The sequence below is a fragment of the Lacerta agilis genome, chromosome 9 (assembly GCF_009819535.1).
Source record: "Lacerta agilis isolate rLacAgi1 chromosome 9, rLacAgi1.pri, whole genome shotgun sequence".
NCBI classification, from domain to species: Eukaryota; Metazoa; Chordata; class Lepidosauria; order Squamata; family Lacertidae; genus Lacerta; species Lacerta agilis.
In genome coordinates, this window is record NC_046320.1 from 72,645,843 (window position 1) to 72,670,154 (window position 24,312).

The 24,312-nt window shown below is 48.9% G+C and overlaps 1 protein-coding gene across 1 annotated transcript; it reads left to right on the forward strand.

Annotated features, from left to right (window-relative positions):
• Positions 1-1,936: 1,936 nt before the first annotated feature.
• On the forward strand, positions 1,937-24,253 carry NAGK (N-acetylglucosamine kinase). Its single transcript, XM_033161103.1, has 10 exons — positions 1,937-2,064; positions 8,224-8,308; positions 9,550-9,648; positions 10,817-10,958; positions 12,902-13,012; positions 13,705-13,817; positions 16,480-16,567; positions 20,982-21,079; positions 23,563-23,641; positions 23,903-24,253. The coding sequence occupies exons 1-10, from the start codon at positions 2,036-2,038 to the stop codon at positions 24,091-24,093; spliced, it is 1,035 nt and encodes a 344-aa protein (XP_033016994.1). The 5' UTR covers positions 1,937-2,035; the 3' UTR covers positions 24,094-24,253.
• The last annotated feature ends 59 nt before the right edge of the window (positions 24,254-24,312 follow it).

The window sequence follows — 24,312 nt, forward strand, 5'->3', positions numbered from 1 at the left end:
TGTCCAAATGTTCTCTGTAGGTAGATTGAAAGAATGGCCTTTGCTTGCAACGGGGGGGGGGGGGTATGTTGTGCTCATCCCAATATTGCAGCCATTGAAACAGGGCATGCAAGGCTTGGTGGTGTTATTTTGCAAAAAGCAAATAGCCCTGCAAATGAGGCCCAAGTTAGCGCTGCTCCACCCAGCTCAATCTATTATCTTCATTATTTATTATTACTTAGCATTGCCTTGTGATTCAAGAATCTCGGCTAAAGCATCCATGACAGGTGGCCATTCAGCCTGTTTTTAATCTGCTGGGAGCCGCCTAGAGTGGCTGGGGAAAACCAGCTGGTTGGGTGGGGTATGTATGTATGTATGTATGTATGTATGTATGTATGTCCTGAGAAATCTCTATGTGGGACAAGAAGCTACAGTTAGAACTGGATATGGAACAACTGATTGGTTCAAAATTGGGAAAGGAGTACGACAAGGCTGTATATTGTCTCCCTGCTTATTTAACTTATATGCAGAATTCATCATGCGAAAGGCTGGACTGGATGAATCCCAAGCCAGAATTAAGATTGCTGTAAGAAAAATAAGCAACCTCAGATATGCTGATGACACAACCTTGATGGCAGAAAATGAGGAGGAATTAAAGAACCTTTTAATGAGGGTGAAAGAGGAGAGCACAAAATATGGTCTGAAGCTCAACATCAAAAAAACTAAGATCATGGCCACTGGTCTCATCACCTCCTGGCAAATAGAAGGGGAAGAAATGGAGGCAGTGAGAGATTTTACTTTCTTGGGCTCCATGATCACTGCAGATGGGGACAGCAGTCACGAAATTACTGTAAAAGACGCCTGCTTCTTGGGAGGAAAGCAATGACAAACCTAGACAGCATCTTAAAAAGCAGAGACATCACCTTGCCGACAAAGGTCCGTATAGTTAAAGCTATGGTTTTCCCAGTAGTGATGTATGGAAGTGAGAGCTGGACCATAAAGAAGGCTGATCGCCGAAGAATTGATGCTTTTGAATTCTGGTGCTGGAGGAGACTCTTGAGAGTCCCATGGACTGCAAAAAGATCAAACTTATCCATCCTTAAAGAAATCAGCCCTGAGTGCTCACTGGAAGGGCAGATCCTGAAGCTGAGGCTCCAATACTATGGCCACCTCATGAGAAGAGAAGACTCCCTGGAAAAGACCCTGATGTTGGGAAAGATGGAGGGCACAAGGAGAAGGGGACGACGGAGGATGAGATGGTTGGACAGTGTTCTCGAAGCTACAAACATGAGTTTGGCCAAACTGCGAGAGGCAGTGAAGGATAGGCGTGCCTGGCGTGCTCTGATCCATGGGGTCACAAAGAGTCAGACACGACACTGAACGACTGAACAACAACAACAAATGTTTGTATAAATAAATAAATAAATATTATTAACCTCCAAGGAAGGAAATTCCACAAATTAATAAAAATAAAAATACTGCAATATAGGCCTAGGGTAGCTCAGTCGGTGGAGCATCTTAATCTCAGGTGGTGGGTTGAAGACCCACATTGGGCTGGTGGCGGGGGGGGGGGGTTGGACTGTAGGACCTTTTGGGGTCCCTTCCAACTCTTTTTCCCGCTTCTCTTTTCTGTGCAGGTCATTGGCAATCGCTTTAAAATAATAATAATAATTTCCCTGCAGGGCGACACATATCTAACTTCCCAAGCGGCGCGGCGAGGCGTTCCCAGAACCGAAATCTCTCCGGAATCACTGAGGCTTTTACGCAGCCCTTTCCCAAGCGGGTCCGGTGCAACGGGGAGCGCGGAGAAGTGGGGGGAGGGCGATGCGGGGGGGGGTGTCTTCTTCCTCCTCCCCATGCACCGCCCCCGCTTCCCAAAATAGCCCCCGGCGTGCGTGGGAGGAGCGGGAGGCGGAGCAAGAGGCGGTGCCTGCCTTCCTTCCTCCCTCCCCTCTCCGGCTGCGCCTCGCGCGCTCTCGCTCTTCTTTCTCTTCCTCTCCCCGGGGCTCCTCGGTGTCCGGGGCGGGTCGGCGGGCAGGTCCCTCCCGGAGGCTCCATGGCTGCGATCTTCGGCGGCGTGGAGGGGTGAGTGAGGCCGGAGCGGCGGGGGGAAACCCGGGGGGTTTTGGAGGGTGTTTGCCGCCGGGCAGAGGGGAGGAGATGGGGCGCGTCCGCCTCCCTACCTGGACGCACATATAGGTAGGGGGGTCCTTGTTTTTCCCCCAGCCTTGCTCTCACCTGGGCTGGATCCTCAAAGGCAAACCAGCCAGATGGGTGGAGTATTGCTATTATTATTATTATTATTATTATTATTATTATTATTATTAATTGGCTCGCAGCGCCGCCCCTGCCGCTTGTGTTCATTCATTGACTTCCTTGCTTGCGCGTTTCCTTTCTGCAGCTGCTCTCGCCATCCCGGCTTTCCGGGCTTTCCGACGGCGAGGCTTGAAGGCAAAAATGCAGCCAGGCTCCGCACGCGGGGAGTCCGAGGGTTGTAGAGCTGGAAGGGAACCCCCGAGGTCCTCTAGTCCGACCCGCTGCAAGGCAGGGATCTCAGCTGACGCATCCGGGACAGGCTGCCACCCGATCCCCGCAAATGCATTATAATGCAGCCTGTTAAACGCGTCTTGGATGTACTCAAGGGAAAGGTCTGGTGCTGAATCCTCTCCAAGCACACACTTCAACCCCCTTAGGAACCCAGGAAGAGCTCTGCAGCTGGATCAGGCCAAAGGGTCGCCCAAGACAGGTCCCCACGGTGGGGGTGCCCACTTATAGTTCCCATCAACCGATTATTCAGACATTAGAGGCCGAACACAGTAATAATAATAATTTTCAAGCATAATTTATTATTTATATTTATAGCTATTGTGGCTGATAGCTCTCTGTTCCACAAATTTCCTGCTCTGAAAGCCATCCGGGAGTGGTGGCCATCCCTGCCTCTTGTGGCAGGGAGTTCCATAGTTTAACTCTGCACAAAGGAGGACTTTCTTTTCTCCGTCCTGAATCTTCCAGCCTTTTGCTTCACTGGATGTCCACGAGTCTTAGTCTAATAATAATAATAATAATAATAATAATATTTTATTTATACCCCGCCCTTCCCCGCCAAACTGAGCTCAGGGCGGCTAACACCAATAAAATCACAACAAAAACATAAAACAATTCATTAAAATACAGATTAAAATACAGATTAAAATTTAATTTAGACTGCAGCCTCATTTTTAAGTAGCCCACCAATCACACCAAAAGAACGAAACATCAGGGTTAAACTGAAACCAACCCAAAGACCAGGTGGAACAGCTCCGTCTTGCAGGCCCTGCGGAAGGATGCCAAATCCTGCAGGGCCCTGGTCTCTTGTGCCAGACTGTTCCACCAAGTCGGGGCCAGAGCTGAAAAGGCCCTGGCCCTAGTTGAAGCCAACCTAGCATCCTTGTGGCTCGGGACCTCAAAAAAGTTATTATTTGAGGACCTTAAGAAGAAGAGGAGGAGGAGTTTGGATTTGATATCCCGCTTTTCACTACCCGAAGGAGTCTCAAAGCGGCTCACATTCTCCTTTCCCTTCCTCCCCCACAACAAACACTCTGTGAGGTGAGTGGGGCTGAGAGACTTCAGAGAAGTGTGACTAGCCCAAGGTCACCCAGCAGCTGCATGTGGAGGAGCGGGGAAGCGAACCCGGTTCACCAGATTACGCGTCTACTGCTCTTAACCACTACACCACACTGGCTCTCTAAAGTCCTACCCGGGACATACCAGGAGAGGTGGTCCCTTAGGTCCTTATGGGAGAGGAAGGAAAACTTTCCGCTTTCTCAAAAAAAGTATACCATGTTATACTTTTATAAGCTTCTATCCTGTTGCCTCTTCCTCGTCTTTTTTTTCTCAACTAAAAAGTACCGAACTCTGCGACCATTCCTCATAGGAGAGTTGCTCCCCTGGAGAGCTCCGTTGGTTAGAGCCTGGTGCTGATAATGCCAGCCTTGCAGGTATGATCCAGCTGCATATTCCTGCCTTGCAGGGGGTTGGACTAGATGATCCTTCCAACTCTGTGAGTCTTTATATTTTGGTGGCCCTTTCCCCAGCTCTTACCATCTGCTTTCCCAGAACTGCACACGCTCTTATTCCAAGCGCACCACAGATTTGTATTTACACAGAGCGACAGGTGCTCAGATTAATGAATTTTCCATTTCTCTCATCTCTGCTCTTCCACCTGGAGACTCCCAGAGCAGCAGACACCATTTAAAAATGGTACAGCAATATCATTTTTAAAAAGCAAAAGCTGTGATATGTAAGCAAGCGGGATCCAAACAGAGATCTCTAGGAGGCAAATGGAAAGGGCTTTCCCTGTTGCTGAAAGGAGGGTGTGCGGGGCACCAGGGGAGGGGTCCAAAGCGCGGGGGGGAGGCGCAAACCTGCAGCAACATATTCCCATCAACCGCTGACCGTCCTTTCCTGGGATTGATGGGTACTGGAGTCCGGCAACAAATGCAGAGCCATAGGAAGCCACCCAGAGGGGCTGGAGCAACCAGAACGGTGGGGTATAAACAAATAAATAATTCTATAAATAATAGAATAATGGAATCGTAGAGTTGGAAGGGACCCCCAAGGGTCCTCTAGTCCAACCCCCTGCAACTCAGGAATCTCAACGGAAACACCCAAGACAGAAGCACATCCAACCTCTGCTTAAAAACCTCCAAGGAAAGAGAGGCCACCACCTTCTGGGGGAGACCGTTCCACTGTCAAACAGCTTTTGTTGTCGTCATTATTGATATCTATCATCTATTTTTAAAAGACATCTGAAGGCAGCCCTGTTTAGGGAAGTTTTTAATATTTAATGCTGTATTGTTTTAACACTCATTTGGGAGCCGCCCAGAGTGGCTGGGGAAACTCAGCCAGATGGGCGGGGTACAAATAATAATAATAATAATAATAATAATAATAATAATAATAATAATTATTTTTATCATCATCATCTCCAGGCATCTTTATTGGAAATTAGAAAGTACAGAATTATATGTGCACTAAACATGGTGAGACATACATAAAAGAGAGAAAAAGAGAAGGGAAAGTGAGGGGGACGACGACCCAAAACTCTATGCCTCAAAAGATATTATTGCAATAACAAAGCTGTTGTTCTGGTTGTTGTTGTTGTTGTTGTTGTTACTGGGTAGCTGCCCCTGGTCTAAACAGAGCCTATGATCCCTTTATTCCCGTTCTATGATATATTGTTTTTTTTAAAAAATGTTCTTCTTTTGGAGGGTTCTCTATCACTTTCTAACCCCGGCTTGAGAACAGTGGAAGCAAAAAGGGGGGGGGGAGGAAGCTGATACATTAGGAACTGGGAAATCCCACAATGGCACAATGCTGCGTCTTGGGGCAGGGCTGTAATTGGAGGAGGAACCTGGGCGCCCTGGAGAGGCATGGGGACACTGGCCTGCTGCCCAGTTAAAGAGTTTCGCTTCCTCCAGTTTGTGCTGAGGTTGTCCGAAAGGTCTATCTCAGCTGCTCTCTTGAAGCCGTGGGTGTTGCGGGAGGGCGGGGCGGGGAGGGGATCGTGCTGCACAACTCAGGTTTGCTCCCTGCACGGCTAGTCTGCCGGAGGGTTTCAATCGGACGTGTGTATTCTTGTCTCATAAATCTCCCGCGTGATCCGCAGAACCAATCTCAACAGGCCACGTCTCCAACAGGAACTGACTGTTGCGCTCCATTTTGGGGTGGGGGTGCTGTTCCCCCCCCCAATGTCTCGCGTGGCTTGAAATGGCAGGTGGTTAGAGGTGAGGATGGTGATTGCCTGCCAGGTGTGCCGAGGGATGCAGGCAAGTTAAATTGCACACAGTTCGAGGGTTTTCATTATTGTTATTGATTTCTGTGCAGCCACAAGGAATGAGATTTGGCAGAGAAATCTTGGGCTTCGAAAGGCCCGGGTGGGGCTGTGCATAGATCTTTCGTCAGGACAGAGTCCCAACCACCCTTTTAATATAAAACACCTGCCTCTCTGCTTTCCTTTTCCATGGAGCTTTCCTTGGTTCTAGATCTTAAACGCGCAGTTTGCAAGAAGCTGTAAGAAGGCCTTGTAAGTTGCATGCGTCTCTGTTATTTTGGGGTTTCCAGCACAGCTATGGTTGTGTTCAAGGAGATGGGGGTAGATGTGAGCGATGCCTGGACCTCTGCAACTGTTCAGCGCTAAATACGCTGCAAAGTTGTCAGATCTACGAGATTCCTCTGTCACAGGCCACAGCTGTGTGGCTTGGCTGTGCATCGGTGCACTTGGGTGACACGAATGGGCACCCAAACCCCTTTTGGGAGGTGGTTTGCATGGGGTGCGGAACAAAAATAGTTTCTAGCCTTATGAAAAACGATGATTTACGAGACCATAATTCCGTGCTGGAGCATTTCCTTGGCACAGAAAAAGTCTTGGGTTCAGTCCCTGACAGCATCTGCAGGCAAAGCCGAGAAAGACTTCCCTCTCTGAAATCCTGCAGACAGTTGGCGTAGAGCAGGGGCCAGCAAAATTTTTCAGCAGGGGGCCGGTCCACAGTCCCTCAGACCTTGTGGGGGGTTGGACTATATTTTTTTTGGGGGGGGAATGAATGAATTCCTATGCCCCACAAATAACCCAGAGATGCATTTTAAATAAAAGGACATATTCTACTCATGTAAAAACACGCTGATTCCCAGACCGTCTGCGGGCCGGATTGAGAAGGCGATTGGGCCGGATCTGGCCCCCAGGCCTTAGTTTGCCTACCCATGGCGTAGGGAGTGCTGCACTGTATGGGACGATTGTCAGACTTCTCCTGAGGCAGCTTCTTGCAAACCCAGCGATGAAAAAAGGAGCAGCCCAGGACAGCGTGCCTTTTGGTTGCTCAATGGTCATGCCCAGTTTTGCAATTCTGGGCTGTTTGATGCATCCGTTTGCAAAAGACGGCACAGCCACCAGCTTGTACTCTGCAAAGAACATAAAAAAGAATCCTTCCAATGGCACCTTAGAGACCAACTAAGTTTGTTCTTGGTATGAGCTTTCATGTGCATGCACACTTCTTCAGATACACTGAAACAGAAGTCACCAGACCCTTATATACCATAGTGAGAGAGTGAGGAGGGGTATGACTCAGAAGGGTGGTGGGAATGGGGTAATGGCTGATAGGTGTGGAAAACCTGTCTTGTGATTCCTGATATCAGATTTATGTGCATTTATCCTTTGGCGTAGGGTTTGGCCTGTTTGTCCAATATAGAGAGGTGAAGGGTACTGTTGGCATTTGATTGCATACACAATGTTAGAAGAATGTGTATGCAATCAATCACAAGACAGAGAAACCAGTAGGAGAACACTTCAATCTCCCAGGACATTCTATACAAGATCTCAAAGTAGCTGTCTTAATACAAAGGAATTTCAGAAATAGACTGAAAGAGAAGTTGCTGAATTGCAACTCATTACCAAACTTAAAACCACAGAGAGACCTGGTCTGAACAAAGACATTGGATTCTTATCTCATTATACATGACAAAGCTATCTTTAGCCATCTCACCCCTTGCTTTTTCCTGTAAGACCAATTGCAGTCGTTAACAGGTTTTCCACACCCATCAGCCAATCCCCCATTCCCACCCCCCCTTCTGAGTAATACCCCTCCTCACTCTCTCACTATATATAAGGGTCTGGTGACTTCTGTTTCAGTGCATCTGAAGAAGTGTGCATGCAGAAGAAAGCTCACACCAAGAACAAACTTAGTTGGTCTCTAAGGTGCCATTGGAAGGATTTTTTAAATTTTTTTATTTTGTTTTGACTAGGGCAGACCAACATGGCTACCTACCTGTATCTGCAAAGAACATCATTTAGCTCCCCGCTTAACATTGCTCAGTTGTGTTTATGGCTGCATGTCGAGGCTTCGCAGTGGGTTGTGTTGCTTGGCCGTCGCGCCAACTCTGCATGAAGGAGGTCGTGTCGAAGTCTTGACAAAAATCTGATTCTGGGGAATCTCAAACACGGTCTTGCTCATCACGCTGAGTGCCTGACCTCCTTCTCCAAGTTGCTCTTGCTGGAAGGCAAAGTTTCAGAAACTCCTCTCTTTCCTCCGTCCCGAATCTTCCACCGTCCGGCTTCCTCGGACGACCACGGGTTCTAGTGCGAGGAGAGAGGGAGGAGAACTCGTCTCTATCCACTTCTCCTTGATAGGCATCATTTTACGAACGCCTATCATGCGGCTTCTTACTCGGCTATTTGGGCTTTTGTTTCTCCCCCCCCCCACCCCACTGCAGGGGAGGGACCCACTCCCAGGTGGTCCTGATCTCTGAAGATGGCAAGATCCTGGCAGAGGGCGAGGGGCCCTGCACCAACCACTGGGTAAGTAGGCCCACCGTGGCTTCAGAGGTCGTAAAATCAGAGACTTGTAGAGTCGGAAGGGACCCCAAGGGGGAAGCAGAAGGGGGGAAGTGGGTTTTTTTTTTTTTTTTTTTTTTTGCTTTTTCTCTTTTTCTTTTACAAACTGTATAAGCTATGTATATGATATAAGCATAAGAGTATTTTTTTTTCATTGATACAAACCTTTGTATACATACATAATTCATAAATGTTGTACATTCTGGTTTAAATTATAATTATGAGAAAACTTAATAAAAATTATGTTGGGGGAAAAAAGGGTCATTCAGTCCAACCCCCTGCAACGCAGGAATCTTTTGCCCAACGTGGGTCTCGAACCCAAAACTCTGAGATTAAGAGTCTTACCATATGGTCTCCCAACTGAGCTATATGAATGTTTGGAAACGCCTCTTAGTCACAAGGGACTAAGTCCTTCTTAGAAAGGGAAGCAGTTAGGGTTGATCTTTTTTAAAAAACTGAAATCATTCAATGTGTCCCCCCCCCACTCCCCTTGTATCTCAGGCAGCAACAGAGAAAACTTTCTGGAATAATGTAAGGATCACAATAAATCTCCGTTCATATTCCCCAAGGCAGGATATTCATATCCCTTGGATCAACCCAGCTAAAGTGTTTTTACTGTTACTGATTGATTTGTTCATGGCACCTTTGGCTCCAAGGTGGTGGCAAACACACTTCTCCTGCCCCATCTCATTTAATCCCCACAGCAGCCCTGTGAGGTTGGCTGGGCCGAGAGAAAGCATCGACTGGCTCCCGACATCGGGCCCACTGAGCTTCATGGCCGAGCGAGGATTCGAACCCATGCCTCCTCCCAGGTCCTAGTCCACCACTCTAACCACTACACCACACTGCTGGGGCCTCGCTCTCCTTTTGAAGCCCTGCATCACACATCGTTGCTCACCCTGAGTAGCTTTGTGTGCCGAGATGAGTGGCTGCGCTCATTTGGCCTGCCAAGTCTGTGCAGTCCCCATATCTGCTAAGGGACAGTTATCTCCAAGTGGAACGCTGTGATTGACTGATGCCTCGCTCCCGACAGGGCGATGCCCATATCCCGGAAGGGCCCACTGAGGCCAGGATGCCTTTCTCCTTACTCTCCAGAAAGCTAGGATAGGGCAGCAAGCGGTGGTCTTCTGGGTGCCTGTCTGTGCCCTTAAGTTTGGGGTGCGGCGGTGATTGGGGTCTCCTTCCTTTCTCCCCTTGGCGAGCAGCTGGTTGGGACAGACAGGTGCCTGGAGAGGATCAACACCATGGTCAGCGAAGCCAAGGGCAAGGCAGGGGCGGATCCACAGGTCCCATTGCGCTCCCTGGTGAGTATCCTCTTCCCCTCCTCCTTTGCCCAGCGGATCCCCATTAGGACATAAGAATCTGCTGGATCAGACCAGGGGCCCATCTAGCCCAGCATCCTGTTCTCCCAGGGGCCTGCAGGAAACCAGCAAGCAGGATCCGAGCTGGGAAGCAGCAATTGCTAATAATAATAATAATAATAATAATAATAATAATAATAATAATATTTATTTATTTATTTATTTATACCCTGCCCATCTGGCTGGGTTTCCCCAGCCACTCTGGGAGGCTTCCAACAGAATATTAAAATACAATAGTCTATTAAACATTAAAAGCTTCCCTAAACAGGGCTGCTACCCCCTCGGTTTAGATGGCCCCCCCCTGTGTCGGGGCGGGTGTCCCCGAGGTTCCCCAGGAGCTCCTTGGTGGTTCCTCGATGGGATGAGCGGTTCCCAATCTTTCCCGGGCTCCCGACCCCTTGGCTTCATAAACCCCACCCTCTAAAAAGCATTATTCAGAACAGCGGTTTGCACAACTTGCTAAGGAAGATTAGGAACACAGTTCAAAACAGCGCCGACTAATTGCACATTTTTTGGAAATCCGGTTAAAACTATTTAGCATAATAAGTTCAAGAAAGCGGATTGCATTTTATGCAGCGATGCCAGTTTTTCAATGTTGCCTCTTAGCCCCCACCCCCAAGTAATCCCCCCCAGGGGGCGCTACCACCCGCTTTGGGAATCACTGGTTCAGACAGTTGGGTATCCATGAGAGAGAGAGTTTCCCCGCTGGACTCTATCTTTTCCTGTAGCGTCTAACTGCAAAGAAGTGCCGTGCTTCTTCCAGAGAGAATTGGGGAGCCTGGCAGCTCAAACCCCCAATAAACTCTGGGGTACACCTTGCAATGCTCCCCAGAGTTGTAATTCTAGAGGAGTCCCAGGTAGAACCAGCTGCAGAATTTGCTTCAGGCAGAGCTGATAACACAACTCCTCTGAAAACTGGGTCATGTCTTGTGTTCTGGTGGACTTTCCGAAAACAGTCTTCCTCCTCGCAAGCGATCCCGCCACCCTGGGCTGAACTCTCTCCTGGCCATGCGTGGCTCCATTCCAGCCCTACCTTTCTGTCCGGCCCAGATGCTTGCTGCTGGGGCCGATCCAGGGTTGGGCTGGTGACGGTGCGGGTGTTCTGGCGCAGGGCCTCTCTCTCAGCGGAGGCGAGCAGAAAGAAGCCATCAACAAGCTCATTGAGGAGATGAAGACCCGCTTCCCCTGCCTGAGCCAAAACTACTACATCACCACGGATGCCATTGGAGCCATGGCCACAGCCACCGACCACGGTAAGAGGGCTGGGTTTAGTGTCTCGGTACGGCCCTTGCCGGCGCAGGTGGAAAAGGGCAGAAGAGCTGGAAGGGACCCCGAGGGTCATCCAGCCCAACCCCCTGCAATGCAGGGATCTCGGCTAAAGCATCCAGGACAGGTGGCCGCCCAACCTCGGCTGGATCTCGCCAGCACCCATCTGGTCCAGCAGCCTGACCAGGTGCGCCAAGGGAAAACCCTCAAGCGAGGGCTGAGCTCAGCAGCCTCCCCCCCCCTTGCAACCCAGCATCTGATAGGGATTGGCGTCCAAAATGCCTGGTCCTGGGTTAGCAGAGGGTGCGCTAGCCTCAAGGGATGCCATTCCATGCTAATAATGCGCATTGAGTGGGAAGGTAACCTGTACACGTGAGCACTCTTTCGGCAGGGTACGAAACAGCTGGGATGGAGGGGAACTGAGCATCTCTGCCCCTTGGCACTCCCCTGCCACCACGAGGGAGGCACCTCAAGAGCCACAGGTCTGGAGAAAGAGGAGGAAACGGCACTGTGGTTGTTGCTGGCCTCCGTCTGTCTTGAGAGACAAGGGGGGGGGGGTTGAAGCCAAACCAAAGTCAACTCCCCAGAGTGCAAGCCTGGGCCGTGTGTCCCCCCTGGGCTGCCTCGATGACAAGATCCCCCTCTTGACCTCATTGACGGGGTCCAAAGGAAAGCAGAGCAAGACGGTTGGCACCAGTTTGGCGGCAGGAGCTGCCGGAAGGAGGCACACAAGACGCCATCCAACCGCCTTAGGGACTCCACTCTGGATCTGTGCAAGGTTTACTCTTTGGCCTTTTTTTCTCTGGAAGATGTCCCGCAAGGCAGCGGAGGTTTAGGATCAGGATTTTCCTTCTCCTAGATGAGCTACCTTCCCAGGGGGATGAGCCCTACCTGCCTCTCTCTCTCTCACACACACACACCAGTGTGGTGTAGTGGTTAAGAGCGGTAGACTTGTAATCTGGTGAACCAGGTTCGCATCTCCACTCCTCCACATGCATCTGCTGGGTGACCTTGGGCTAGTCACACCTCTCTGAAGTCTCTCTGCCCCACTCACCTCACAGAGTGTTTGTTGTGGGGGAGGAAGGGAAAGGAGAACGTTAGCCGCTTGGAGACTCCTTCGGGTAGTGATAAAGCGGGATATCAAATGCAAACTCTTCTTCTTCTTCTTCTTCTTCTTCTTCTTCTTCTTCTTCTTCTTCTTCTTCTTCTTCTTCTTCTCCTCCTCCTCCTCCTCCTCCTCCTCCTCCTCCTCCTCCTCCTCCTCCTTCTTGCTCTCTAATTTTTTTTTTATTTGTAAAAATTTAAGCATACAACAACAATTCAAAATCTAAATAGTGAGATTACTCTGAATCTCCTGACTTCCCCCCATCCCTTCCATGGGTCCTAATGAAAACATTTACAGCTGCATATCCATATTTATCCAAGTATTTTTATTTCTGAATTATCCATAGTGTCTGTTACTTTACAAGTGTGATTAAAATCCTGCAAATGTCTTGACCTGCTTGCAGTGGTCTCGTATATAAACTTTCCCCATTCTTTTATAAAGTTCTTGTCTTCTTGATTTCTGAGCTTCCCAGTTAATCTTGCCATTTCGGCACAGTCCACCATCTTGATTTGCCATTCTTCTCTGCTTGGGGTTGTCTCTTCCTTCCATTTCTGGGCCAGTAGTTTTGCCCCTCTTTTCTCTCTACAGCAACTGCAGAAACGGCCTTCTTGACCGTTGGACCTCCTCTTGGTCTTGTCTGCTCAATCCACCGAAGCCTCTCTTCAGAGGAAGCCCCTAACTCACCGAGGGTTCAAGATCCATCAGCTACACTCCCTTGGTATAGAATTTATAGAATTTCCATTTTCTAGGACAGAGGCAGAAGTTTGTTGTGCATGTCTGTACTTTCCGTGTACATCCTGCTCACGTGCTCCTCTTCCCCTCCAGGCGGTGTGGTCCTCATCTCCGGGACAGGCTCCAACTGCAAACTCATCAATCCGGACGGCTCTCAGGTCAGCTGCGGGGGATGGGGCCACATGATGGGCGACGAGGGGTCAGGTGAGGACAGGACGCCAGGCTGGTTGGTGGGGTGCTGTGCTTGGGAGATGTTGGGCTCGGGTTCGCTGGTGATGAAGTAAACAACTTGGCTCTACAGAAGACATCTCAGGAGTGGCGCAGATCTTCCCCAGAACCTCTGGATTGGACCCTGTTATCCAGTCCGCGTGGCCAAAAGGGAGCCCAGAAACTTGGAAGGCCTTGCCACATGGATGGTTGAGGACCGAAAGGTGTGATGAGATCTTCAGAGCATGACTTGGCACCAGAGGTCAATGGTCACACTTGGGAGGCTTCTGGAAATTTCCGCAGGCCTTAGAGCTTCCTTTATAAGCACCTAGGAAAAGCCTGCCGGATCAGGCCTGGGACACAACTTGTCCAGCATCCTGTTCTCACAGGGGCCAACCAGATGCCCATTGTGGGGAAGCCACAAGCAGGATTTGAGCCTGAAAGCTGTGGTTTCCAGCAGCTGAGGTTCAGAAGCATTCCTGCCTGTGAAACAGATAGCCCTCTCCTCCACCATGAATTTGTCCAATCCTCTTTGAAAGCACATCCCGGTTGGTGACCATCGCAGCCTCCTGCGACAGGGACTTCCATAGCTTAACTCTGCGCTGCGTGAAGGAGTCCTTTCTGTTCTCCGTCCTGAATCTTCCCACATCCCTAGTGCCGGGCGTAATCTCCTCTTTTGGTGTCTGTAGCTTATTGGATCGCTCACCAGGCGGTGAAGATGGTCTTTGACAGCCTGGACAACCTCGAAACGCCTCCGCATGACATCAGCTACGTCAAGCAAGCCATGTTTGACTACTTCCAGGTAAACTGCCCGCCTGTGCTTTCGTTTGACTCGTGGCGAGAGTTGGGGGGCGCGAGAGGCTGGTCACTGGCTCCGGGATCATGGGAGAGAGGTCTTGGGTTGTCGGCAAGGCACAAAATACAGAGCCCACTGAAACCAACACCAGAAGAGAAGAGCTTGCTGGATCAGGCCAATGGCCTACCACGGTCAGCATCCTCTTGCAGCCAACCAGAATCCCGTAGGTAAACTCCCAAGCAGAATCAAGAGCGCAGAAGCCCTCCTGCATTTTCCAGAAACTGGGATTCTGGAGCATTTCCTGTCTCCAGCTGCAGAGCCAGAGCAATGCCATCATAGCTCAGATGTTCAAGAGGCTTGTTTGGGCTCCGAGACCTTTTCTGTATTTCTCAGTAGGTCATAAACAGGAGACCGTCCCTCTCCTATGGTGCCCCCTTTCTGGCTCTGCCTCCCCTTTTATCCCCTTTCGCCCGCCTGGCACCCTGCCGCTGTTTTGTGCTGCAACGCCCAGCCAACATGGCTGTGCCCCTGCTGGGGCGGATAGTACAAAACAGCTGGAGGGCACCGACTTGACAAAGGCTGCCTTAAATGTTCTTTGTGGCTGCTGGAGCCAGAGAGGAACCTGCCCTGGAATAGTCCAAAGTAGGTTCACAGGTGCATCCTTAACTGATGCTTTTCCCAGGCTGCAAAGGTAGGCTTCGACGCAAGGTGGGGGCATATTATTATTATTATTATTATTATTATTATTATTATTATTATTTGGGGGGAAATCATCTCCAGTGCCAGAGGACTTCTGTGCTTAAGAAGCAGAATTTCAGCAGCAGAATAAATCATGGCGACCGGGCAAAAATGCAACGGTCTCTTTCACTGTTCAAAAATCAGATTTATTTTTATTCATAAGTGCAGAGAGTACATGCCCTGCCCTGCGTATGTCCTGAAAAGCTCTTCTTTCTTGCGCTCCATCTTCCACGCTTGCTCTGGGGTGGGGCTGGCTCCGGCCGTTTAATGATTAGCCCCTTTGCTCCCCTTTAAGCACCTGCCAAAGTCCACCTGGCTCCATTAGGGTTCTCCTGTCACCTGACAGCTTTTATGGCTTGTTTCACCTGGCGTGAAATGAGCCCCTGCGTTGCGCTTCCTTCTGCGTTTCCCATTTCCTGATGTTCGCTGCTTTTGGCCTCGGAAGGGGAGGGGTCACAGCTGCCCCTGCTTTGCACATGACATCAGGGCTGGGCGCATAGCTGGTTTTCAACATCGTGATGCATCGCCAGCTAACGGCTGCGATAGGGCGATATATCACGATTTCTGGAATAAGGAGGGGTGGCTGGGCTGTGCGGGCAGGGAGGGACCAGGAGGAAGGAGGAAACCCGCTTGCTCGGGCGAAGGCAGGCAAACCCCTTCTCCAGCTCCCTGATCTTCTTAAAAGCACCACAGTTCTTTTAATTTCACCTTTCGGATTTGTACTTGGTGTCACCTCTCATTTGCTGGTGGCTTCTCTATAATGTTCACCAGGGTTGCAATCAGCATGGATAAAAATCAAACGATTTTTTTAAATCAAAAGAATTTGGATTTTTAAAAATTTAAATCGGATTTTTAAAATTAAATGCTTTTGGAGGAAAAATCTTTGAAAAGGTAGTTTTCTATTTAAGTTACATTATACTCCAAAGGCTGTACAGCAGGAGAAAAGGATTCGTTTTAAGTTTTTCATGTGTGCTAAATCTCCAAGGTGTTTTTTTTATGTTTAATCACATCAGTTAACAAACATGGATACCTATGCTATAATGTTATTGTTATAGTTAAACAATTTGTTTATATTTTTAAGGAAATGATTATTTTTGTCCTTCCAATAAAGTACAGCAGAAAAGTTGTCCCAAATGTAAACAGTTAACTTATTAAAAAACCTCACAATAATTTCATAATTATCTGTCCATGTATTTCTAATAGTATAACCAAATCAGTAATTTTTGATATAACTGTAAAAACTACTCCTGAAAATGTATTATTCCAAAATTGAAACCCTCATCTGGTTGTAAATATTAAGATTATAGCAGCAGAATGAGTCTATCTGTTTAAAAAAAAAAAAAAGATTAAATCTAGTCTTACTGACTAGTGATTTAAATCAAATCCACCTTGGTTGCAATCTTAGCCAAGATGTGCTAGCCTGGGAAGACTCAGATCACTATTTGTGCATGGCTTACATTAAAGGTAAAGGGACCCTGACCATTAGGTCCAGTCGTGTCTGACTCGGGGTTGTGATGCTCATCTCGCGTTACTGGCCGAGGGAGCCGGCGTACAGCTTCCGGGTCATGTGGCCAGCATGACAAAGCCGCTTCTGGTGAACCAGAGCAGCGCACGGAAACACCGTTTACTTTCCCGCCAGAGTGGTACCTATTTATCTACTTGCACTTTGACGTGCTTTTGAACTGCTAGGTGGGCAGGAGCTGGGACCGAGCAACGGGAGCTCACCCCATCACGGGGATTCAAACTGCCGACCTTCTGATCTGCAAGCCCTAGGCTCTGTGGTTTAACCCACATCACCACCCGCGTCCCTATGGCTTACCTTACGCCAGGCCTTTTTTTGGGGGGGGGGAATCCTTTAAAGTCAAAAGATCAGGGCAAAAATCATAGAGAACTTGCCTGCAACTGAACTTGTTTTCTCCTGTTCCCGCAGGTGACGGACAGGATGGGTCTCCTGACTCACCTCTACAGAACCTTTGAGAAATCCAAGTTTGCAGGGTTTTGCAAGAAGCTGGCTGAAGGTAGCTGGGGAAGGATGCCCTGGTGGGGGCGGTGAGCTGGCTTGGGGTGTACCTTGCTTCTGAACTTCCCAGAGACCCCGGTGGTGTTCAGAGTTATTCTTATTCTTATTTATTGAGTTTATATACCGTATACCCGGTGGTCTCAGGGCGGTTCACAGAAAAGATCACAACATAGATAATCAACAACCTAGCCCTATTACTCTGTAACAGGACAAAGGAACTCTGCACATGCCCAGTAGCACTGTATTGTTATTGTTATTTAGGCAAAGCATGGGCTCTGGAAATTGTATCTTGCCAAGAACAGAAAGCCATGAATAGTGTGTGTAGGTCGCTATTAGTGGGTCACTGGGCAGGGGACAGAAAACGGCCCGCACCACTTCCAGATGTTTAATTCACTAGTTAGGTAAAGGACTAGATAAATTAGCTCATAGTCGTATACATGTATTAGCCAGGCTACAAGCATCTCATGGGTCAGTCGAGATTCACTAGCGCGACCAAAAGCCCATAACCAGGGCTGATAGTGCTCCAAACTGATAACTGTTCTGTTGTTGTTGTTATTCAGTCGTGTCTGACTCTTCGTGACCCCATGGGCCAGAGCACGCCTGGCACTCCTGTCTTCCACTGCCTCCCGCAGTTTGGCCAAACTCATATTAGTAGCTTCGAGAACACTGTCCAACCATCTCATCCTCTGTCGTCCCCTTCTCCTTGTGCCCTCCATCTTTCCCAACATCAGGGTCTTTTCCAGGGAGTCTTCTCTTCTCATGAGGTGGCCAAAGTACTGGAGCCTCAACTTCAGGATCTATCCTTCTAGTGAGCACTCAGGGCCAATTTCCTTGAGAATGGATGGGTTTGATCTTCTTGCAGTCCATGGGACTCTCAAGAGTCTCCTCCAACATCCATAATTCAAAAGCATCAATTCTTTGGCGATCAGCCTTCTTTATGGTCCAGCTCTCACTTCCATACATTACTACTGGGAAAACCATAGCTTTAACTATACGGACCTTTGTCGGCAAGGTGACATCTCTGCTTTTTAAGATGCTGTCTAGGTTTGTCATTGCTTTCCTCCCAAGAAGCAGGCGTCTTCTAATTTCGTGACTGCTGTCACCATCTGCAGTTACATTCAAAGGCCCCACTTATAGGTTTAGCAGGCAACAGGGAGTGCCATGGTCCTGTGGTCTGTTGTGCTGGCAGAACGTAAGAAGACCCCTGTGAGATCAGACCCAGGGCCCCTCTAGTCTGGCGTCTTGTTCTCCCTGTGGCCAAACGGATGCGTCTATCGGGAAACCCGCAAGCAGGATCTGAGCCCCAGAGCAATCCTCCCCTCCTGCTCTTTCCAGCAACTGGCATTCAGGAACATCGCTGCCTCCGACTGTGGAGGCAGAGCCGAGCCACCCCTGGCCCTCTCTTCTGTGCATTTGCCTCATCCTCTTTCAAAGCCTTCTAGGTTGGTGGCCACCACTGCCTCCTGCGGGAAGGAGTTCCACAGTTTAACTATGTACCGTGAGAAGAAGTGCCAGGTGGATGATGGGAGTTGCAGTCCAAACTGGCCAGAGAGTAATAATAATATTTAATAATAATATTTATTATTTGTACCCCGCCCATCTGGCTGGATTTCCCCAGCCACTCTGGGCGGCTTCCAACAGAAACCAAATACAACAATATCAAACATTAAAAACTTCCCTAAAAAGGGCTGCCTTCAGGTTTTTTCTGAATGTCAGGTGGTTGTTTATTTCCCTGACCTGTGATGGGAGGGCGTTCCACAGGGCGGGCGCCACTACCGAGAAGGCCCTCTGCCTGGTTCCCTGTAGTTTTGCTTCTCGCAGTGAGGGAACAGACAGAAGGCCCTCGGCGCTGGATCTCAGTGTCCGGGCTGAATGATGGGGGTGGAGACGCTCCTTCAGGTATACAGGACCGAGGCCGTTTAGGGCTTTAAAGGTCAGCACCAACACTTTGAATTGTGCTCGGAAACGTACTGGGAGCCAATGCAGATCTCTCAGGACCGGTGTTATGTGGTCTCGGCGGCCACTCCCAGTCACCAGTCTAGCTGCCGCATTTTGGATTAATTGCAGTTTCCGGGTCACCTTCAAAGGCAGCCCCACATAGAGCGCATTGCAGTAGTCCAAGCGGGAGATAACCAGAGCATGCACCACTTTGGTGAGACAGTCCGCGGGCAGGTAGGGTCTCAGCCTGCGTACCAGGTGGAGCTGGTAGACAGCTGCCCTGGATACAGAATTAACCTGCGCTTCCATGGACAGCTGTGAGTCCAAAATGACTCCCAGGCTGCGCACCTGGTCCTTCAGGGGCACAGTTACCCCATTCAGGACCAGGGAATCCTCCACACCTGCCCTCCTCCTGTCCCCCAAGAACAGTACTTCTGTCTTGTCAGGATTCAACCTCAATCTGTTGGGGGAACAGGTTGGGGGAACGCCAGGCCTCATTGTTTTTGCAGGATTTATGCGAAGGAAAAATTCTCATTTGTTTGAAAAGGAAATGGCATCCCAGATGCCGGAGACTCGTCTTTCAGCTTTCAGTCTGCCTGGGGCTTCTTGCAGATCATAGAATCCTAGAGTTGGAAGAGACCCCAAGGGCCATCCAGTCCAACCCCCTGCCAAGCAGGAAACACCATCAAAGCATTCCTGACAGATGGCTGTCAAGCCTCCGCTTAAAGACCTCCAAAGAAGGAGACTCCACCACACTCCTTGGCAGCAAATTCCACTGCCGAACAGCTCTTACTGTCAGGAAGTTCTTCCTAATGTTTAGGTGGAATCTTCTTTCTTGTAGTTTGAATCCATTGCCCTGTGTCCGCTTCTCTGGAGCAGCAGAAAACAACCTTTCTCCCTCCGCTATATGACATCCTTTTATATATTTGAACATGGCTATCATATCACCCCTTAACCTTCTCTTCTCCAGGCTAAACATACCCAGCTCCCTAAGCCGTTCCTCATAAGGCATTGTTTCCAGGCCTTTGACCATTTTGGTTGCCCTCCTCTGGACACCTTCCAGCTTATCAGTATCCTTCTTGAACTGTGGTGCCCAGAACCACAGGATCTTGAAGATGTCTGCAATAATGCTTATTTGACCCAAATGGTTCATTGCTTTCAAAGAGGGTGGGATGTTTTCAGGACCAACGCTGTTCCTGTGACTGCGATTTGGCTCAGCTGTCTTTATTTCTCAATTTCAAATTGCTGAAAACCTGCCCTGGGACGTGCTGGCGAAGGGTTCAATAATGACAACGATTAACCGTCGCAATGTTTCCTTCCCTCCCAAATCCTTTCCATGCTTGAAAGCAGCCAGTTACATTGATCAGCCCTTTCCCAAATTCCCAAGCCGTCGCTCGATTCAGAAAATATCAACTTCCCCCATGCCTGCGGACAAGGGCTGTTCCTCTTGGGTTTGAAAAATCCTCTGGAAAAGAAGTCATGCAAGCAAAGCTGCTGCTGCTTCTGCGTTTGGTGCCGTGTCTTCCGCGGCATTGTTTTCAGATGCTGACCCTGGTTGCCCTTTGGCCAAAGGGAGCTGGCTGGGAGTGCACTGGGAGCCAGTCTGGGAGATGCCAGTTAAATTCCCTGCTGCACCAAAGGCACCGCGTGAACTTTTTATTTTTATTTTTCAATAATTTTTTAAATTGATTTTCACACATTGAAACAATTAAAACTTATTTTCTATAACAAGAAAAGTACATCTTATTTCTAAAAACATATGTAAAAACTTTCTTATTCTTTCTCACTTTGTTTCACGACTTCCTCTAATCTCTCTTTACTGATTTCATTATAACACATCTTTAGCAGTCTTCCAAGTCATTTTAAACATTCTTATTTATAACCCTCTAATTTACATTCTTTCTCTATCATTGTCTAGCTTTACTATCTAATTTCTGATTAATTCCTATTCTAAATACACACCTAAGCCTCAGTTTCTTCCAAAAACTTTCCTCTTTAACAAATATTACGATTTTTTAAAAAACACTTTAAAATTGCTCCAATCTTGCTCTATCGTTTCCTCCTTCTGGTCACGGATTCATCCAGTCATTTCGGCCACTTCCATATATTGCATCATCTTCATTTGCCATTCTTCTATCTTTGGTGTATCCTGTGTTTTCCAATTTTTTGGCAAGCAATATTCTCGCAGCTGTTGTGGCATACAAAAAGAATTTTCTATCTTTTGGGGGCATTTCTTCTCCTACTATCACCGCGTGAACTTTTTATTGGCAACCCTCCAAATTCCCACCTTGGGCCCACCAGGAGGATTCAGAGCAAGCAGCCGTGGGGCATGTCGAGGGGTTCACAGCTGCCCTAGGAAGCCTCCAGGGTGACGTCAGGCCTGCCCTGAGTCGGGAGGGACCCAACGGTCATCTAGACCAGGCGTATAAGTTTTGTGAAACGAGTAAACAAGGGCAACATCTTTCTCCATGCAGGAGCCGAGGCTGGGGACCCCCTTTGCTGCTACGTTTTCAATAAGGCTGGAGAAGTGTTGGCCCGGCACATCATAGCTGTGCTGCCAAAAGTTGATCAGGTAAGCTGTGAAAGGAAGGGGCGGTGGGGGGGGGTGGCAGAGCAGAGCAGTCGGGGGCTGGATCTCCCCAGGACGAGGTCACCAAGAGGCATAGCTGTCAACTTTCAGGTTTGAAAATAAGGGATCAGCAGTCTCACCTATCCCAGGGATAGTCACATGGCAGTGGTGGGCGGAGCCAGAAGCAAAAGTGGGCGGAGCAGCAATGTAAACTCCAAGCGGGCTCGGAGCGGAGCAAAGAGGAGGGCAGCCATGTGCTCCGCACGATGGAGCCCCATCGTCTTCTTGTCTGTTCCCATCAATACAAGACAGGAAACAGCAGCTGCTCAAAGGCAGCCAGGCTCCGCCCCCCAGCTAACCCTATTGGCCAGCTGAGGGGCTCGGCGGCAACGGATAGGGGCTGATGCAGGGGGAGGAATACACCCCCCTGTAAGCACGGGAAACGGCTCCCACTTGCTTTGAGGGCTGAGGCTTTTCTCTCCAAGTAGGCGAGGTCTTCCCACCCAGTCCCTGGCCAGCAAGGGAGGAGCTGCTTCCATTAAAAACGGGAAATTTAAGGGAAATAAAAAATAAAGTAGAGCAGCGGAAAACTGCTTAAAATAAGGGAGAATCCCGGGGGAAACGGGATACTTGACAGCACTGCCAAGAGGCCAGCCAGCCAGCCCAGAGAAGACGTTGTTCTGTGCAGTTAGAAGCCACCTGGTGGGTGTGCTCTGAAAAGCATACAGGTGAAACTCGAAAAATTAGAATATTGTGGAAAGGTTCCTTTCTTTCAGTAATTCAACTTAAAAGTTACAGGTGGGTAGCCGTGTTGGTCTGCCATAGTCAAAACAAAATCGAAAATTCTTTCTAGTAGCACCTTAGAGACCAACTGAGTTTGTTCCTGGTATGAGCTTTCGTGTGCATGCACACTTCTTCAGATACCGTCCAGGTTTTTGCATTTGGTTAGAAAGGAGATGTCTGTCTGTATCTGTGCCAGTTTCTTTGTGAGATTTATGGACTTCCATTTCATGCGGCTCAATGTGGTGCCTTCCATAGTTCCAGTTACAGGTGGGTAGCCGTGTTGGTCTGCCATAGTCAAAACAAAATCGAAAATTCTTTCTAGTAGCACCTTAGAGACCAACTGAGTTTGTTCCTGGTATGAGCTTTCGTGTGCATGCACACTTCTTCAGATACCGTCCAGGTTTTTGCATTTGGTTAGAAAGGAGATGTCTGTCTGTATCTGTGCCAGTTTCTTTGTGAGATTTATGGACTTCCGTTTCATGCGGCTCAATGTGGTGCCTTCCATAGTTCCAGTTACAGGTGGGTAGCCGTGTTGGTCTGCCATAGACAAAACAAAATCGAAAATTCTTTCTAGTAGCACCTTAGAGACCAACTGAGTTTGTTCCTGGTATGAGCTTTCGTGTGCATGCACACTTCTTCAGATACCACACTTCTTCAACTTAAAAGGTGAAACTAATAGATGAGATAGACTCATGACATGCAAAGCCAGATACATCAAACCTTTATTTGTTATAATTGTGATGATTCTGGCGTACAGCTGATGAGAACCCCAAATTAACAATCTCAACTTTGGGGTTCTCATCAGCTGTGCGCCATAATCATCACAATTATAACAAGCAAAGGCTTGACATATGGTATCTCGCTTTGCATGTCATGAGTCTATCTCATATATTAAACTCCAGTAGCTAATGAAAACAATTGCTTACATAAATGGACTTTTCCACGATATTCCATTTTTTTGAGTTTCACCTGTATATTAAAACAATAATTTCAAAATTATTCTTCTTCTTATTAGTAGTAGTAGTAATATTACTCCATCCGACTGGGTTGCCCTAGCCCAGGGGTCAGCAAACTTTGTGGGGGCCCAGACTATATTTTGAAAAGGAAAAGGAAAGGAAAGAACAAATTCCCAGCTCTAGCTAGGTTGGTAAAGATGACCACTGCCTGTCGAGTTGGGGTGCCCCATTCCTCTGGGTGGGGTCCAGGCAGGCTTCCTGCTTTGTGGCTTATTTCAAGATACTAGTTCTGTCCTGACCAAGGAGATAGAATCATACAATTGTAGGGTTGGAAGGGACCCTGAGGGTCATCTAGCCCAACCCTGCCATGCAGGAACCTCAGGATAACCGACATGCGTACCTAAAGGTGCCAGTGTGGTTATTTGTACAGATGCCTTTGTCTTACCTTGCCTGGAAACCTGAAACCATAGGGGGAATTGTAGAATTGGAAGGGACCCCGAGGGTCATCCAGTCCAACCCCCAGCTATGCAGCCAGGGGTGCTTCTTTCTGGGTTTCCAGACATTCCCAGAGGCACCTTACTCTGCTGGCATGCTGGGCAGCCACTTTGCAGAAGGTCTGGGGAGTCCCAGGATGGGAGGCTCCCTGGGAAAGGCCCTGCGTGCAGGAAAGTGGGGGGGGGGGAGGAGAGGAAATAAATGCCATAAATGAACCCTCTTTTGTGCCCTTCTCTTTCTCTTTCCTGCCAGAGCCTCTTCCTAGGAGACCTGGGGCTGCCCATCGTGTGCGTCGGATCGGTGTGGAACAGCTGGGAAATGATGAAAGGAGGTGAGCGGCTGTCGGGGATGAAGGCAGACAAGAGTTGCGAACCTCCTTGGCAAGGCTGGGGGTGTTTTGCTGCAGTGTTGTGGAATTGCAGTTGGAAGGGACCCGGGGGTCATCTAGTCCAACCCCCTGCGATACGGGAATTGCAGTTCCTGTGCTGCCTCTCATATGCCTGCGCTGAGTGCCCACCTGGGTACCAAATTAGCACCTGGTAGGGATTGGTGTCCTCCGAATGACCGTTCCCCGCCTCTTTTCCTCTCCCAGGCTTCATCCGAGTCCTTGACCAGGCGCACAGAGAGCAGCTCAGCACCGCCTTCTCCAAGTTCAGCCTCCTGAAGCTGAAGCAGTCCTCGGCGCTGGGAGGGGCTAGCCTGGGGGCCAAGCACATTGGCCAAGCCCTCCCCCTGGACTACGCAGCCAACGTGAATGTCTTCTACACACACTCCTTTGCCTAGAGGTGCAGGATTGCTGCCCCCCCACCTGTCCTGCTCTTTCTCTCTCTCTCTCTCTCTCTCTCCATGCCATGGACCCGGTTTTTAAATGTCAAAGACTGCCTGTTCTGCTTTGGAAGGACGTTTTTGTAGGGGCATGTTTCGTAACATTCATTAAAAAAAGCAAAAAAAGCAAGACCACCAAGCTGCAGTGTTCTTGGTACGGTGGGCTGCGTGTTGCAG